At 36.9% G+C, this 14,119-nt stretch overlaps 1 protein-coding gene across 5 annotated transcripts in view; it reads left to right on the forward strand.

Annotated features, from left to right (window-relative positions):
• The window catches only part of TOPAZ1 (testis and ovary specific TOPAZ 1), a 100,641-nt gene that overhangs the window by 12,731 nt on the left and 73,791 nt on the right, over positions 1–14,119 (forward strand). For all 5 annotated transcript variants that reach the window (XM_042999253.1, XM_042999254.1, XM_015545202.2 and 2 more), the window contains 2 exons: positions 593–654; positions 1,345–1,472. In XM_042999253.1, coding sequence (XP_042855187.1) covers positions 593–654; positions 1,345–1,472 — 190 coding nt within the window. The remainder of the gene's footprint in view (positions 1–592; positions 655–1,344; positions 1,473–14,119) is intronic.

Raw genomic sequence — 14,119 nt, forward strand, 5'->3', positions numbered from 1 at the left:
GTTGGTTTTAAAAACACTTCATTTAATCCTCACAATAACCTCATGGATAGGTGATATTCCCATTTTACAGATATGGTTAGACTGAAAGAAATAATGTTGTCATAGTTGACACAGTTAAGCGGCAGAACAATATTTGAACCTAGGTTGATCTAACTCTGATCTCTATACCCTTAACCTTTAGACCATATGTGGTCTTTAGAGACTACAAAAAAAGATTCAAACAGCTGTCAAACTGTCTTCCTTTTTACATTGGCAGTAAGCTGTACATACATAAACTTCAGAGTAGAAGTTAAACATCTTCTAGTATGGGTGTAATAGTTTAGAACTGTTAGAACTGTCATCGGGTTCTCCCTGAGTAGCAGTTTGAATGGCAGCACTCCCTAACAGTTGTGGCTTATGTGTGTGATTAAAAGAACCAAATGAGGAATCTACTTGGGTGTGCTGGGTTTCTGAACCTCCATTGTAATACTCTGTCCTTGGAGAACTTGAGCTGATCTTCACCAGCTACTAAAGCTGGTAATATATAATGTTTAGAGAAGTGGATCTGTGTAGAATCCTTTATAATGTTCAAGCTCTGTTTGCTTTATAATAGAGAACTTCCTGTACCGGATTCTGGATTGATGAAGTCAGAGGTCTGTGCTTCCTTGTCAGCAGGTAAAATTTGACGTTTTCAAAATATGTATATTGAAGTATCATTTTGTGTCTCTATTCAGGCCTAGCCAAAATGAATTCATTAAAATAGGAAGCTTCTCATTTTAGAGTTTGTTAAAACATGTTTTATAGTTTGTCAGTTTTCCTCAGTTTTATTGCTTGGTTGACAGGTGAGATTGAGAGATTTTCCATTTGATTATTTAGTAAGTAACTTTGTTCAGCTTTATCTACAAAAGAGAGGATCATTGACCTTAGAAATTTTGTGGCATTATTTTTAAATGGAAGTATGTATTTAAACTTTATGACATTTTAAATCTGAATCCTTTTTATAATTTTTTGTAATTTACAGTTAATCATAAGTTTGAATACCTGGGTCTTCACAGGAAATATTTTGAAAGTTAATTGTACTTTAAAGTTTTAAAAACATATTTAAAATAACTGGACATAAGAAACATTCTTAAATTTATCTTGATATATCTCAGTTTGTCTTAGTGCCATTCTTTTTATATCTAATATAATGGAGTTATTTTGAAAGAGGGAGGAATAATTGTATAGTTTGCTGAAAACTACTTTATGTTTGTCACATTGGACTTTAAAAGAGTCTGAATTCCAACTCATTTTTAGAACAATCTTTGAATAACTTAGTTATTTCACTGTTTGAAGTTTCTACAGTTGAATATTCTTTCTTTTCAGCAAATGAGATAAAACATGATTCCAAAGGTGAAAACATTTCCCTAGGGGAAATTACTAATGAGACCTCTGAAAGTGAAAATCTGGGAGACTTCAGTGAACACATAAAAAGTTCAGACTTGGATGAAAAGGTACAAGAGACTCTTGCATTTTCTTATTTCCTGGTCTAAACAGTGGTAATGCAGAATTTCATCTTAATGATGCTGTCAGTAGTTCAGACTTGGATGAAAAGGTACTGGGGGAATCTTCTGCATTTTCTTATTTCTTGGTCTAAATAGTTATAATACAGAAATTCATCGTAACAGTGTGGTCAGGTGACAAGTGTAACGCCTTTTTATTGAGGAAGAGAATTGCATCATTCTGCTCCTAAGGATATATTGTTTGATGCTTTGCATAAGCACACTATTTACAAGTTTCACTTGTCTGGGAAAATAAGGTATTTAATTATTATTTATTTTTTTTGTTTGTTTTTTTTAGTGTCCTGAAGTTGGTCTCAAACCTACATAAGTCTCTAAATTATTACATATTTTTCTGCCTCATTAAACACAAAGTTCTGAATATCACTTGATCTTTAAAATTTAATAATATCCTAGTGCTCAAGGGCTATGAATGCACACAGCAGTTATTTAACCACAGATCCAGAAGGCATATTGGAGCGATGGCGGAACATACCACTGGCATATGTTATGGGGAAAAGTTTGGATATAAAGTTTGTTCTTGTTTTCTGCCAGAAAATGTGTATGATTGTCCTGACCTTTTGCATAATTCATTTGACTTCCTAGGCAACTATTTCATACTTTCTTTTTTCTCATTATTCCTGCTCTTTCATCCTCATGGCTAACAACCTAGTTTCCTACTTTCCAAGAAAATTGAAGTAACTGGAAAAGAGCATCCTGGTTCCCTACCAAAACATTAGCCACTTAACCTGCATCCGCTCCCCAAACTCCAGCTTCTCTTCAATTACAATAGATGATTTAGCCAAGGATATTCCTTCCACTTAAGTGCTAAAGTCCATCTCTTCTCTCTCTCAAAATATTACTGCAATAATTCTTCTTTTATTGTTGGATTATTCTCATCAGTATATAAACATGTTGTTCTCCCATTTTCAAACAGAACAAAAACCTTTACATAGTCCCATTTTTTTTCCAGCTGTCACCCTATTTCTCAAAAGACATGTCTATACCCACTATTTCTAGTTTCTCTTCTCCAGTTCTCTTGAACCCATTCCAAAGATATTTGCCTTTACTGCAACCAGAATTATCCTTTAACTCTCTGGTTGACCTCCTTGTTGCCGAATCCAATGAACATTTTCTCAGTCTTAATCTTACTTAACCTATCATCATTTGTCACAGTTGATCACACTTTCCTTGAAACGCTGACTTTCAGGGTAAACATACTTGCCTGGTTTACTTTTTGCCTTTCTGTCTGCAACTTCCCAATTAATGTTGCTGGTGTCTCCTAATCTCCCTGACCTCTACATATTAGAATGACCTAGAGCCTAGACCATGATGTGTTCTTCTTTCCTATGTAGATTTGCTCTTTAAATGGTCTCATGCAACCTCATTGAATTAAATGCCATCTGTGTGCTAGGACTCTCAAATTTATAACTGCAGCCTGGACTTTCTGAACTGCAGACCTTTATGTCTAGTTGTCTACTGGATTTTTCCACTTGGATGTCCAGTTAGACATATAAAACTTAACATGTTCAAACTGAATTCCTAAAACATCTATATACAGCCTACCAGACTCATTTCAGCTGTAAGAACACACGCAGGCTGAAAGTAAAGGGAAGGAAAAAGATGTTCCGTGCAAATGGAAACAAAAAGCTGGTGCAGCTATACTTGTATCAAACAAAATAGACTTTAAAAAAGAGAGTGTAATTAAAGACAAAGAGATGCAGTACATAATGATAAAGTAGTCAATCCAGCAAGAAAATATAACATTTATAAATATGTATGCACCCAACATAAGAGTGTCAAAGTATATAATTGTATATACTATACAATAATAGTAGAGGACTTTAACATCTTACTTACATCAGTCATCAAAACTGAAAATCAGGGGCACCTGAGTGGCTCAGTTGGTTAAACAGCCGACTTCCACTCAGGTCATGATCTCGCAGTTTGTGGGTTCAAGCCCCACATTGGGCTCTGTGCTGACAGCTCAAAGCCTGGAGCCTGCTTCGGATTCTGTATCTCCCTCTCTCTGCTCCCCCCCTCCACTCCTGCTCTCTCTCTCTCTCTCTCTCTCTCTCTCTCTCTCTCTCTCAAAAGTAAGTATTTAAAAATATCCTTTTAATTAAAAAAAAAAAAACTGAAAATCAGTAAGGAAACATAAACCTTAAATGACATTTTAGACCAGATGGACTTAATAGATATATATGGAACATTCCATCCAAAAGCAGCAGAATATAAATTCCTCTCAAGTTCACACAGAATATTGTCTAGAATAGATAAGGTGTTAGGTCACAAAGCAAGTCTCAATAAATGCAAGAAGGTTTAAATCCCATCAAGCATATCAAGCATATCTAGCATACCACTATTGTATGAAACTAGAAATAAATTACAAGAGGAAAATCAGAAAAATCACAAATATGTGGAGAATAAACAACATGCTACTGAACAATTGGTGGATCATAGAATAAATCAAAAGAGAAAAAAATACCTAGACACAATGAAAACGGAAATATGGCATACAAAAATCTACAGGATGAAGTAAAAGCAGTTCTGAGAGGGAGGTTGATAGCATGCAGGCCTACCTCCAGAAACAGGAGAAATCTCAATTTAATGGTACATCAGAAGGAACTAGAAAAAGAATAAAGCCAAAAGTTAGTAGGAGGAAGGAAATAATAAATATCAGAATGGAATAGGTGAAATAGAGAATAAAAAGACAGTAGAAAAGATCAGTGGAACCCAAGAGCTGGTTCTTTGAAAAGATAAAATTTACAAGACTTTTGGCCAGACTTAGAAACAACAACAACAACAAAAACAGGACTCAAATAAAATTAGAAGTGAAAAAGAAGTTATAACTGATACCACAGAAATACTATGAACTATAGTTCACTATGAATTATGAATTATAGACCAAAAACTTGGACAACCTAGAAGAAATAGATAAATTCCTAGAAACTTACAATTTTCCAAGAGTGAATTATGAAGAAATAGAAAATCTGATTATAATTACTAGTAAGGAGATTGAATCAGCAATCAAAAACCTCCCAAAAATTAAAGTCCAGGACCACTGGACTTCATTGGTGAATTCTATCGGACATTCAAAGAAGATTTAACACCTACCCTCCTTCACAAACTTTTTCCAATAACTGAAGAGGAGGAAACAGTTCCAAACTCACTTTACAAGGCCTGATACTAAAACCAGACACAGATACCACAAAAAAAACGAAAATTACAGGCCAAGATCCCTAATGAACACAGGTGCAGAAACCTTCAACAAAATCAAATTCAACCTTAGGAATTCAACAGTACGTGAAAAGGATTGTGCACCATGATCAAGTGGGATTTACTCCACAGATACAAGGATTATTCAACATCCACAAATCAAATCAATGTGATATGCCACATTAACAAAATGAAAGATAAAAATGTATGATCATCTCAGTAGATACAGAAAAGCATTGATAAAATTCAACATCCATTGATGATAAAAACTCAACAAAGTGGGTAGAGAATGTACCTCAACATAATCAAGACTGTATATGACAAACCCACAGCTAATGTCATATGCAACAGTGAAAGGTTAAAAGCTTTTCCACTGAGATCAAGAACAAGACAAGGATTCCCACTGTCCCTACTTTTATTCGACATAGCATTGGAAGTCCTAACAAGGACAGTTAGGCAAGAAAAAGAAATAAAAGATATCCAGATTGGAAAGGAAGAAGTAAAACCATCACTATTTGCTGGTGACATGATATTATATATAGAAAACCCTCAAGACTCCACCAAAAAGCTGTTAGAACTAATAAATGGATTCAGTAAAAGTTTCAGGACACAAAGTTAATATTCAAAAATCTGTTGTGTTTCTGTATAATAATAGCTATCAACAAAAGAAATCCAAAAAATCCCATTTATGGGCACATCAAAAAGAGTAAAATACCTATGAATAAATTTAACCAAAAACTATAGGTTACACTGAAAACCGTAAGACATTGGGGTGCCTGAGTGGCTCAGTTGGTCAAGCATCCAACTTCGGCTTAGGTCATGATCTCATGGTTCATGAGTTCAAGCCCTGTGTCGGGGTCTATGCTGATGGCTCAGAGCCTGGAGCCTGCTTTGGATTTTCTCTCTCTCTCTCTCTCTCTCTCTCTCTCTCTCTGCCCCTCCGCATTCGTGTTCTGTCTATCCCTCTCTCTCAAAGATAAACATTTGAAAAAATTTAAAAAACTATAAGACATTGATGAAAGAAATTAAAGACACAAATAAATGGAAAGATATTCTGTGCCCATGGATTGGAAGAATTAATATTGGTAAAATGACCATACCACCCGAAGCAATGCACAGATTTGATGCAATCCCTATCAAAATTCCAATGGCATTTTCCACAGAACAAGAAAAAATACTTCTAAAATGTATAAGGAACCACAAAAGACCTTGAATAGCCAAAGCAGTCTTAAAAAGGAACAAAGCCAGAGGTATCACACTCCCTGATTTCAAACTATACCATAAACCTATAGTAATCAAAACAGTATGGTGTTAGCATAAAAACACACATAGATTAGTGGAACAGAATAGACAGCCTGGAAATAGACCCAAGTATATATAGTCAATTAATTTACAATAAAGGAAGTAAGGACATACAATGGGGGAAGGACAGTCTCTTCAGTAAATAGTTTTGGAAAAACTGGCCAGCTACATGCAAAAGAATGAATATGGATTACTATTTTGCACCATATACAAAAATTAACTCAAAATGGATTAAAGACTTGACTTTAAGACCTGAAACCATAAAGCCTAGAAGGAAACATAAGCAGTAATCTCCTTGACATAAATCTTAGCAAAGTTTTTTTGCATCTGACTCCAAAGGCAAGGGAAACAGCAAAACCAAACAAATGGGACCACATGAAACAGAAAAGCTTCTGCACAGAGAAGGAAACTACCAAACAACAAAATGCAAAGGCAACTTAACAGGAGAAGACATTTGTAAGTCATATATCAGATAAGGGGTTAATGTCCAAAATATGTGAAGAACTCCTGCAACTCAATAACAAAGAAAAACAATCTGATTTAAAAATGGGCAGAAGACCTAAATTGGCATTTTCCAAAAGAAGACATCCAGTTGGTGAACAGACACATGAAAAGGTACTCAACATCACTCATGATCATGGAAATGTAAATCAGAACCACAGTGAGATATCACCTTAACATCTGTCTGAATGGTTGTTATTCAAAAGACAAGGAATAACAAATGCTGGTGAGGATATGGAGAAAAAGATACAGAGAAAACTTTTGTATACTGTTGGTAAGAGTGTAATTTGGTATAACCACTATGGAAAAAAAGTATGGCAGTTCCTAAAAAAAACTAAAAATAGAACTACCATACAATCTAGCAGTTCCACTACAGGGTTTCCAAAAAAACCAAAAATATTAATTCAAAAAGATACATGCACTCCTGTGTTCATTGCAGTATTATTTACCAGTATTACGCTAAGTAAAGTAAGTCAGGCAAAGAAAAATAAATACTTTATGATTTCACTGTTTGGAATCAAAACAACAACCACAATAAAACCCGGACTCAAAGATATAGAGAACAGATTGGTTGTTGCCAGACAGGAGGGGGGGTTGTGGTGGGGCAAAATGGGTGAAGGGTGGTCAAAAGGTACAAACTTTCAGTTATAAAATAAGGGGGTACAATCTACAGCATAAGGAATATAGTTAATATTGTATTCACTTTGTATGGTGACAGATGGTAATTAGATCAGTTGTGATCATTTTGTAATGTATACAAATGCCAAAGCGCTATGTTGTACACCTGAAATTAATGTAATATTGTATGTCAGCTATGTCTCAATAAAAAATTAAGAAAGAATTTTTTAAATTTTTTAAAAAATGAACTTCTGTTATATATCCCCTCCTCTACCACAAACTAGTTCCTCCTATAATCTTCTTCTCTGTTAATGGCAACTCCATCCTTTATGATTGTTCAGACTCAAAACCTTGGATTTCCTTTCTTTTTCTCTCAGTCCATACCCAGACTGCAAGGAAAACCTGCAGGCTTTACCATCAGATGTCTAGAAACTGTCCACTTTTCATCACCCCTCACCAATACCACACAGACCCAAGTGAGGGTCCTCTCTTGCCTGATTTATTACAGTCACCTTCTAGTAGATCTCCTGCTTCTAATTTTGTTCTCTTGTAGTTTATTCTCGACACAGCATGAGTTAGATCATGTCATTATTTTGTTTCAGACTCTCCGTGCATGAGTTAGATCATGTCATTATTTTGTTTCAGACTCTCCGTTAGTTTCTAATGACATTCAGATTCAAAGCCAAAGTCCTTACTGTGACCTGTAGTGCCCTGTATCTGTCTCCTATACCCATTCCCCACCTTGTTATCTCTCTGATCTCTTATACTCCTATCCATATCCATTTCACCCTGACCACACTAGCCTCCTTGCTGTTCTTAAAACATAGTAGGCTTTCTCCTACTTCAGGGCCTTTGCTCTCGCTATTTTATCTGCCTGGGATGTTCTCCTAAAAATAGTACAGCTGGTTCTCATACTTCCTTCACATCTTCACTCAGGTTTCGTGTTCTCAAAGATAACTTTCCTGGCCATTCAACCTGAAACTTCAAGTGTTCTCCTTTCTCTCAACATTTCATATTCCCCTTTCTTATATTTATTATGGTTTAACATTCTACACATTTACTTTTTTATGTTTATCTCTTCCTGCTAGAGTGAAGCTCCATGAAAGCAAGGATTTTTGTCCATTTTGCTTACTACTAAATCTCTAGCACCTAGTGCAGTGGCTGATACAGAGTAATAACACAAATGTTGAATGCATATTGAATATGAACTCCATTTGAAAAGTCTTTAAGTGCTGTAAGAGTCTTATAACACAAAGAATCTTACAAAGTACTTGCTTAATGGTTTGATGATAACAGCCAGTATGTACTCAGCCTTTATCATAATGCCAACCAGCCACTGTTAAGTGCCTAGTATGGGTTATCACATTTTATCCACATAATATAATGAGATGCTGCTCAGGAGCCCCCCAGACCACCCTCAGATTTGGTGATTTGCTACAACTTACAGAGGTCAGCAAAGCTGTTAATACTTGAGATTACATTTTATTACAGTGAAAGAGTGTACATTAAAATCCACAAACAAGATGGGGCGCCTGGGTGGCTCAGTCGGTTAAGCGGGCGACTTCAGCTCAGGTCACGATCTTGCGGTCTGTGAGTTCGAGCCCCGCATCGGGCTCTGGGTTGATGGCTCAGAGCCTGGAGCCTGCTTTGGATTCTGTGTCTCCCTCTCTCTCTGCCCCTCGCCCATTCATGCTCTGTCTCTCTCTGTCTCAAAAATAAATAAACGTTAAAAAAATTAAAAAAAAAATCCACAAACAAGAGTCACATAGGGCAGAGTCCAAGAGAAACCAGGCACAGGTTTCCAGCTGTCCTTTCTCAGTAGAGCCATGTAGACACTGCTTGCTTCTCCCAGCAATGATGCATAGCAACACAGAGGAATGCTAGCCAAAGGAATTTACCTGAGCCCTGGTCAGTCTTTTTTGGGGTCAGTCACAGTGGCATGTCTGACTGCCTGTGTGGCTGACCTTGATCACTCAGTCTCTCCATACCCTCCAGAGGTCACGCTGGATACCAGATGACCTGAGGCCCCCACCATAAGTCAAATTGTTAGTTTAGACTGTCTAGAGTGGCCCAAAGCCCCTGCCATGAATTACACTATTAGTATACACTGTCTGGTCCCAGACCCCCAAGTAAGCAAAAACACATTACCAAAGGCAGCACATTCCAAGGGCTTAAAAGTTCCCTCCAAGGAGTAGATCAAGGACCATACCTTCAACGTACACAGTATAGACAACCCTGACTTGCTGAGTTACTCATTTGCTGCACATGGGGCATGTGCTATTATTCTTTTTAATAGATGAAGAAACAGATTTTGAGTCTGTATCTTGTCCAAGGTCTCACAGCAGAGTCCCTTGACTTACAGTATAGCAAGGGTTGGCAAAGTTTTTTTCAAAGGGCTAGATGGTAAAATTCCTGTATGGCTTTGTGGGCCCTATAGTTGGTGTTGCAACTCTGCCGTCATAACATGAAAGAAGCCATAGACAATATATAAACAAATAGCAGTTGCTATATTCAAGTAAATCTTTACAAACAGGCAGGCTGTAGCTTGCCAGCCCTTGCTCTGAAGCATTAAAAACAAACAAACGGGCGCCTGGCTGGCTCAGTTGGTTAAGCATAGGACTTTGGCTCAGGTCATGATCTTGCGGTTCATGGGTTTGAGCCCCGTGTCAGACTCTGTGCTGACAGCCCAGAACCTGGAGCCTGCCTCAGATTCTGTGTCTCCTTCTCTCTTTGCCCTTCCCCAACTCGTGCTCTGTCTCTGTCTCTCAAAAATAAATGAATGTTAAGACAAAATAACAACAAAAACTAGTTTGTACTCTGTTCTACTTAAAGCTGAGGGAAAGACTTAATCCATTTGTTCCTGTAAGGATAGATTTTAGGAGATGTTTGCCAGAAGTCACTGAATTCTTAACACTGTAAATATTTTCAAGATGTAGACTATTTTTGGCATTAATTCTTTTAAAATAATCCACAGAATTGTTTAGTTGCTTCCTAGTATAGTAAGATTTTTGGTTTTGTTTAAGAAAAGGGGATGATACATATATTCTTCTAATATTATGGTAAGCTTCAAAGTACCAACTCTAGAAAATAATCATGACCAAACAGTAATATTTGTCTTTAAGATATCTGGCCTCTGCACTGCCTGGGTGGCTCAGTTGGTTGAGTGTCCGACTTCAGCTCAGGTCATGATCTCACGGTTCATGAGTTCGAACCCCACATCGGGCCCTGTGCTGACAGCTCAGAGCCTGGAGCCTGCTTCGGATTTTGTGTCTACCTCTCTCTCTGCCCCTCCCCCACTCTTGCTCTTTCTGTCTCTCACAAATAAATAAATGTTAAAAAAAAATTTTTTTTAAGATATCTGGCCCCCAAATTTGGGAATTAAACTTTGTCTCTCTCTCACTTTACATTTTAGGAATTTGAGGGGATGAATAGATTGACTTTAGGACATATGTATGGCCTACTACTTTTCTCCTTTTACATAGTTTTCTGTGAATTTTTTTTTTTTTTTAATTTTTTTTTTCAACGTTTTTTTATTTTTTTATTTTTGGGACAGAGAGAGACAGAACATGAACGGGGGAGGGGCAGAGAGAGAGGGAGACACAGAATCGGAAACAGGCTCCAGGCTCCGAGCCATCAGCCCAGAGCCTGACGCGGGGCTCGAACTCACGGACCGCGAGATCGTGACCTGGCTGAAGTCGGACGCTTAACCGACTGCGCCACCCAGGCGCCCCTTCTGTGAATTTTTATAAATGCTTCCTTACTGATATTTTGTATATATTTATATAATACTTACGGGATAAATATTCATGGAATAAGTATATGTATATTCTGTCTTTTCCAGTGACCTTTTATTTTGTCTTGTGTATGTAACAATTTTTAAATTTAACCATGATAGGAATTACTTAATTCTAGTTTTGAACCCCATATAGCTAAAATGCTAGTATACCGTTTTAAAATTTTTTTATTTTGAAATAATTGTAGATTCACAGGAAGTTGCAAAAGTAGTATAGAGAGGACCTGTGTATCCTCCACCTAGTTTTTTCCTGATTACGTCTTTAAATGCAATATCAGAAGCAGGAATCTGATATTAAATGTATAGTATAGATACTTCTCTGTATTTTATTAAATGGGCAGACTCTTTTAGCCACCACTGCAATCAAGGTAAAGAATTATTCTATCACTATAAATATCTCCCTTATGTTATTCCTTGGTTACACTTTTCTCCCTAACTCTAACATTCCTAACCTTAGCCAACCATTAATCTGTTTTCCATCTCTGTAATTTTGGTATTTTGAAATAGATGTAGATTTGCTGGAGGTTGACTAGAAGATTATCAATTTTGTTACTATTTGAAAAGAACCAGCTTTGGTTTTATTAATTTTTTTTCTCTGTTGCTCTGTTGTTTTCTATTTTACTGATTTCTGCTGATCATTACTTTCTCCTTTTTTCTGCTTACTTTGGATTTAATCTGCCATTCATTTTGTAGTTTCTTTTTTTTTTTTTTAATTTTTTTAATGTTTATTCATTTTTGAGAGACAGAGTATCAGAGTGCAAGCCGGGGGTGGGGCAGAGAGAGAGGGAGACACAGAATCCTAAGCAGGCTCCAGGCTCTGAGCTGTCAGCACAGAGCCTGACGCGGGGCTCAAACTCACAAACTGTGAGATCGTGACCTGAGCTTAAGTCAGAGGCTTAACCAACTGAGCCACCCAGGCACCCCTCTTTTTGTAGTTTCTTAAGGTTACAACTGGGGTCACTGATTTAAAACTTATTTTCTGAGACAATTTAGTGCTATAAACATATCCATAAATATTGCCTTAGCAGGATCCCACATTTCTTTTAACTTTGAAATAGTTATAGATTCACCACAGTAGTGGTAAGAAATAACAGAAATCTCATGTACTCTTTACCCAATTTCTCCCAATGGTAACATTGCAAAGCTGTAGTATAATACCACAACCAGAATATTGACACTATAATACAGTCAGAGATACAAAACACTTCCATCACCACAAGGATCCCTTATGTTACCCTTTTATAACCATGCCTGCTTTCTCCCTGCCTCCCCCTAACCTCTCCTTAACCCTTGACAACTGCTAATCTGTTCTTCATTGCTATAATTTTGTCATTTCAAGATGTTACAGGGACGCGTGGGTGGCTCAGTTGGTTAAGTGTCCGACTTCAGCTCGGGTCATGATTTCACGGTTCGTGGATTTGAGCCCTGTGTCGAGCTCTGTGCTGACAGCTCAGAGCCTGGAGCCTGCTTCGGGTTCTGTGTCTCCCTCTCTCTCTCTCTGCCCCTCCCCCACTCATGCTCGCTCACTCTCAAAAATAAACATTAAAAAAATTTTTTTTAAGTGTATTACATAAATGGAATTAGATATAGTACGTAACCACTGCAGATTGGGGTTTTTTCATCCAGCATAATGCTCTGGATAGTCATCAAGTTTGTTGCATGTATCAATAGTTCATTCATTTTGATTGCTTAGCAGTATTCCTTGGGATGGGTTACTACCATTTATTTAAAAGCTGTTCACTCATTGAAGGACAACTGTCTTGTCTCCAGTTTTGGGCTATTCCAAATAAAGCTGCTATAAACATTTGTGTACAGGTTTTTGGTGAATCTAATTTTTAGTTTCTCTGGGATCAATGCCCAAGTCTGTATTTGCTGGGTTGTATGGTAATTGTATGTTTAGGTTTTAACTTAGGTGAGTTCAGCCTCCAGATTACTCTTCCACAGTAGCAGTTTAAATATTTTTTCGGTTCTTGTAACCTTAGCTGGGCTGTTTGGAGTCTAATCTTAGAGAGATACAGTTCAAGGATCGGCGAGAGATTTGCACCAAGTGTATAACCAGATTTCAGGGTTTCCTGTCTTAGGTTCTCTCCTTTCCTGGATTCTCATCCTTATTTCCCAGTTTCTGACTATGTCCTAAATTTAGCCTTCCAGTTCATTGTTTCAGCAAGGCAAGTTCTTGGCCTTCCCAGGTGATTCCAACTAGGGCCTACCTTCAGGAATAAAACCATGAAAACAGAAGAGCTGGTCAGTACTATTCCTTCTTTCCAAGTGTAGACTTCGCTCCAGATTCTGCCTGCTTTTCATATCTTTCCAGTGATTTTTGTTACATTTTATCTAGGGTTTAGAATTGTTAACTGCAAGAGGGTTATCCCAGTAAGACATACTCTGCCATTTCTCAAAGTGGATGTGTTGTTTATTGTTTTTAATTTTATACAAACAGTAGCATACCATTCTTTATCTTGCTTTTTAAACTAAATATATAATGGAGATTGTTTCTTTTCAACGTATGTAATTATGCCCTGTTTTTCTAATTGTATAATTATCCACTGTATGGATATACTCTATTCAACAACTTCCACTGTTGGTGGACAGTTGCTTTGTTCCCATTTTTTGCAATTTAAATATTGCTGCATTATGTACCCTTGAACATAAGGCATTTTGTATATGTGCAAGCATTTTTGGATTAATTCTTAGAAGTAGAATTGTCAGATTGGCCTACATAAAGATGACTGTGATTTATACATTCAGCAACATTGGGTAAGAATGCCAGTTTTCTCCCCACACACTAACCAACTCAGTATTAAAATTTTGTCCCATCTGTCTATTTTTACAAATGACTTTTAGTTTTAATTTGCTTTCCTCTTATGAGACTAGTTAAGCATCTTTTAGTATATTTAAAGGCCATTTACATTTTTTATGAACTTCCTTTTTATGTTCTTTGCCCATTTTTCTTCTGAGATTTTGATTTTTTTAGTTGTAGGAACTTTCATGTATTAAATATATTCTTACATCACTCATCATCAGGGAAATACAAATGAGATATCACTTCACACCTGTCAGAATGGCTAAAATTAACAACTCAAGAAACAACAGATGTTGGCGAGGATTCAGAGAAAGGGGAACCCTCTTACACTGTTGGTGGAAATGCAAACTGGTGCAGCCACTCTGG

The sequence above is a fragment of the Panthera tigris genome, chromosome C2 (genome assembly GCF_018350195.1).
Source record: "Panthera tigris isolate Pti1 chromosome C2, P.tigris_Pti1_mat1.1, whole genome shotgun sequence".
Lineage (NCBI taxonomy): Eukaryota > Metazoa > Chordata > Mammalia > Carnivora > Felidae > Panthera > Panthera tigris.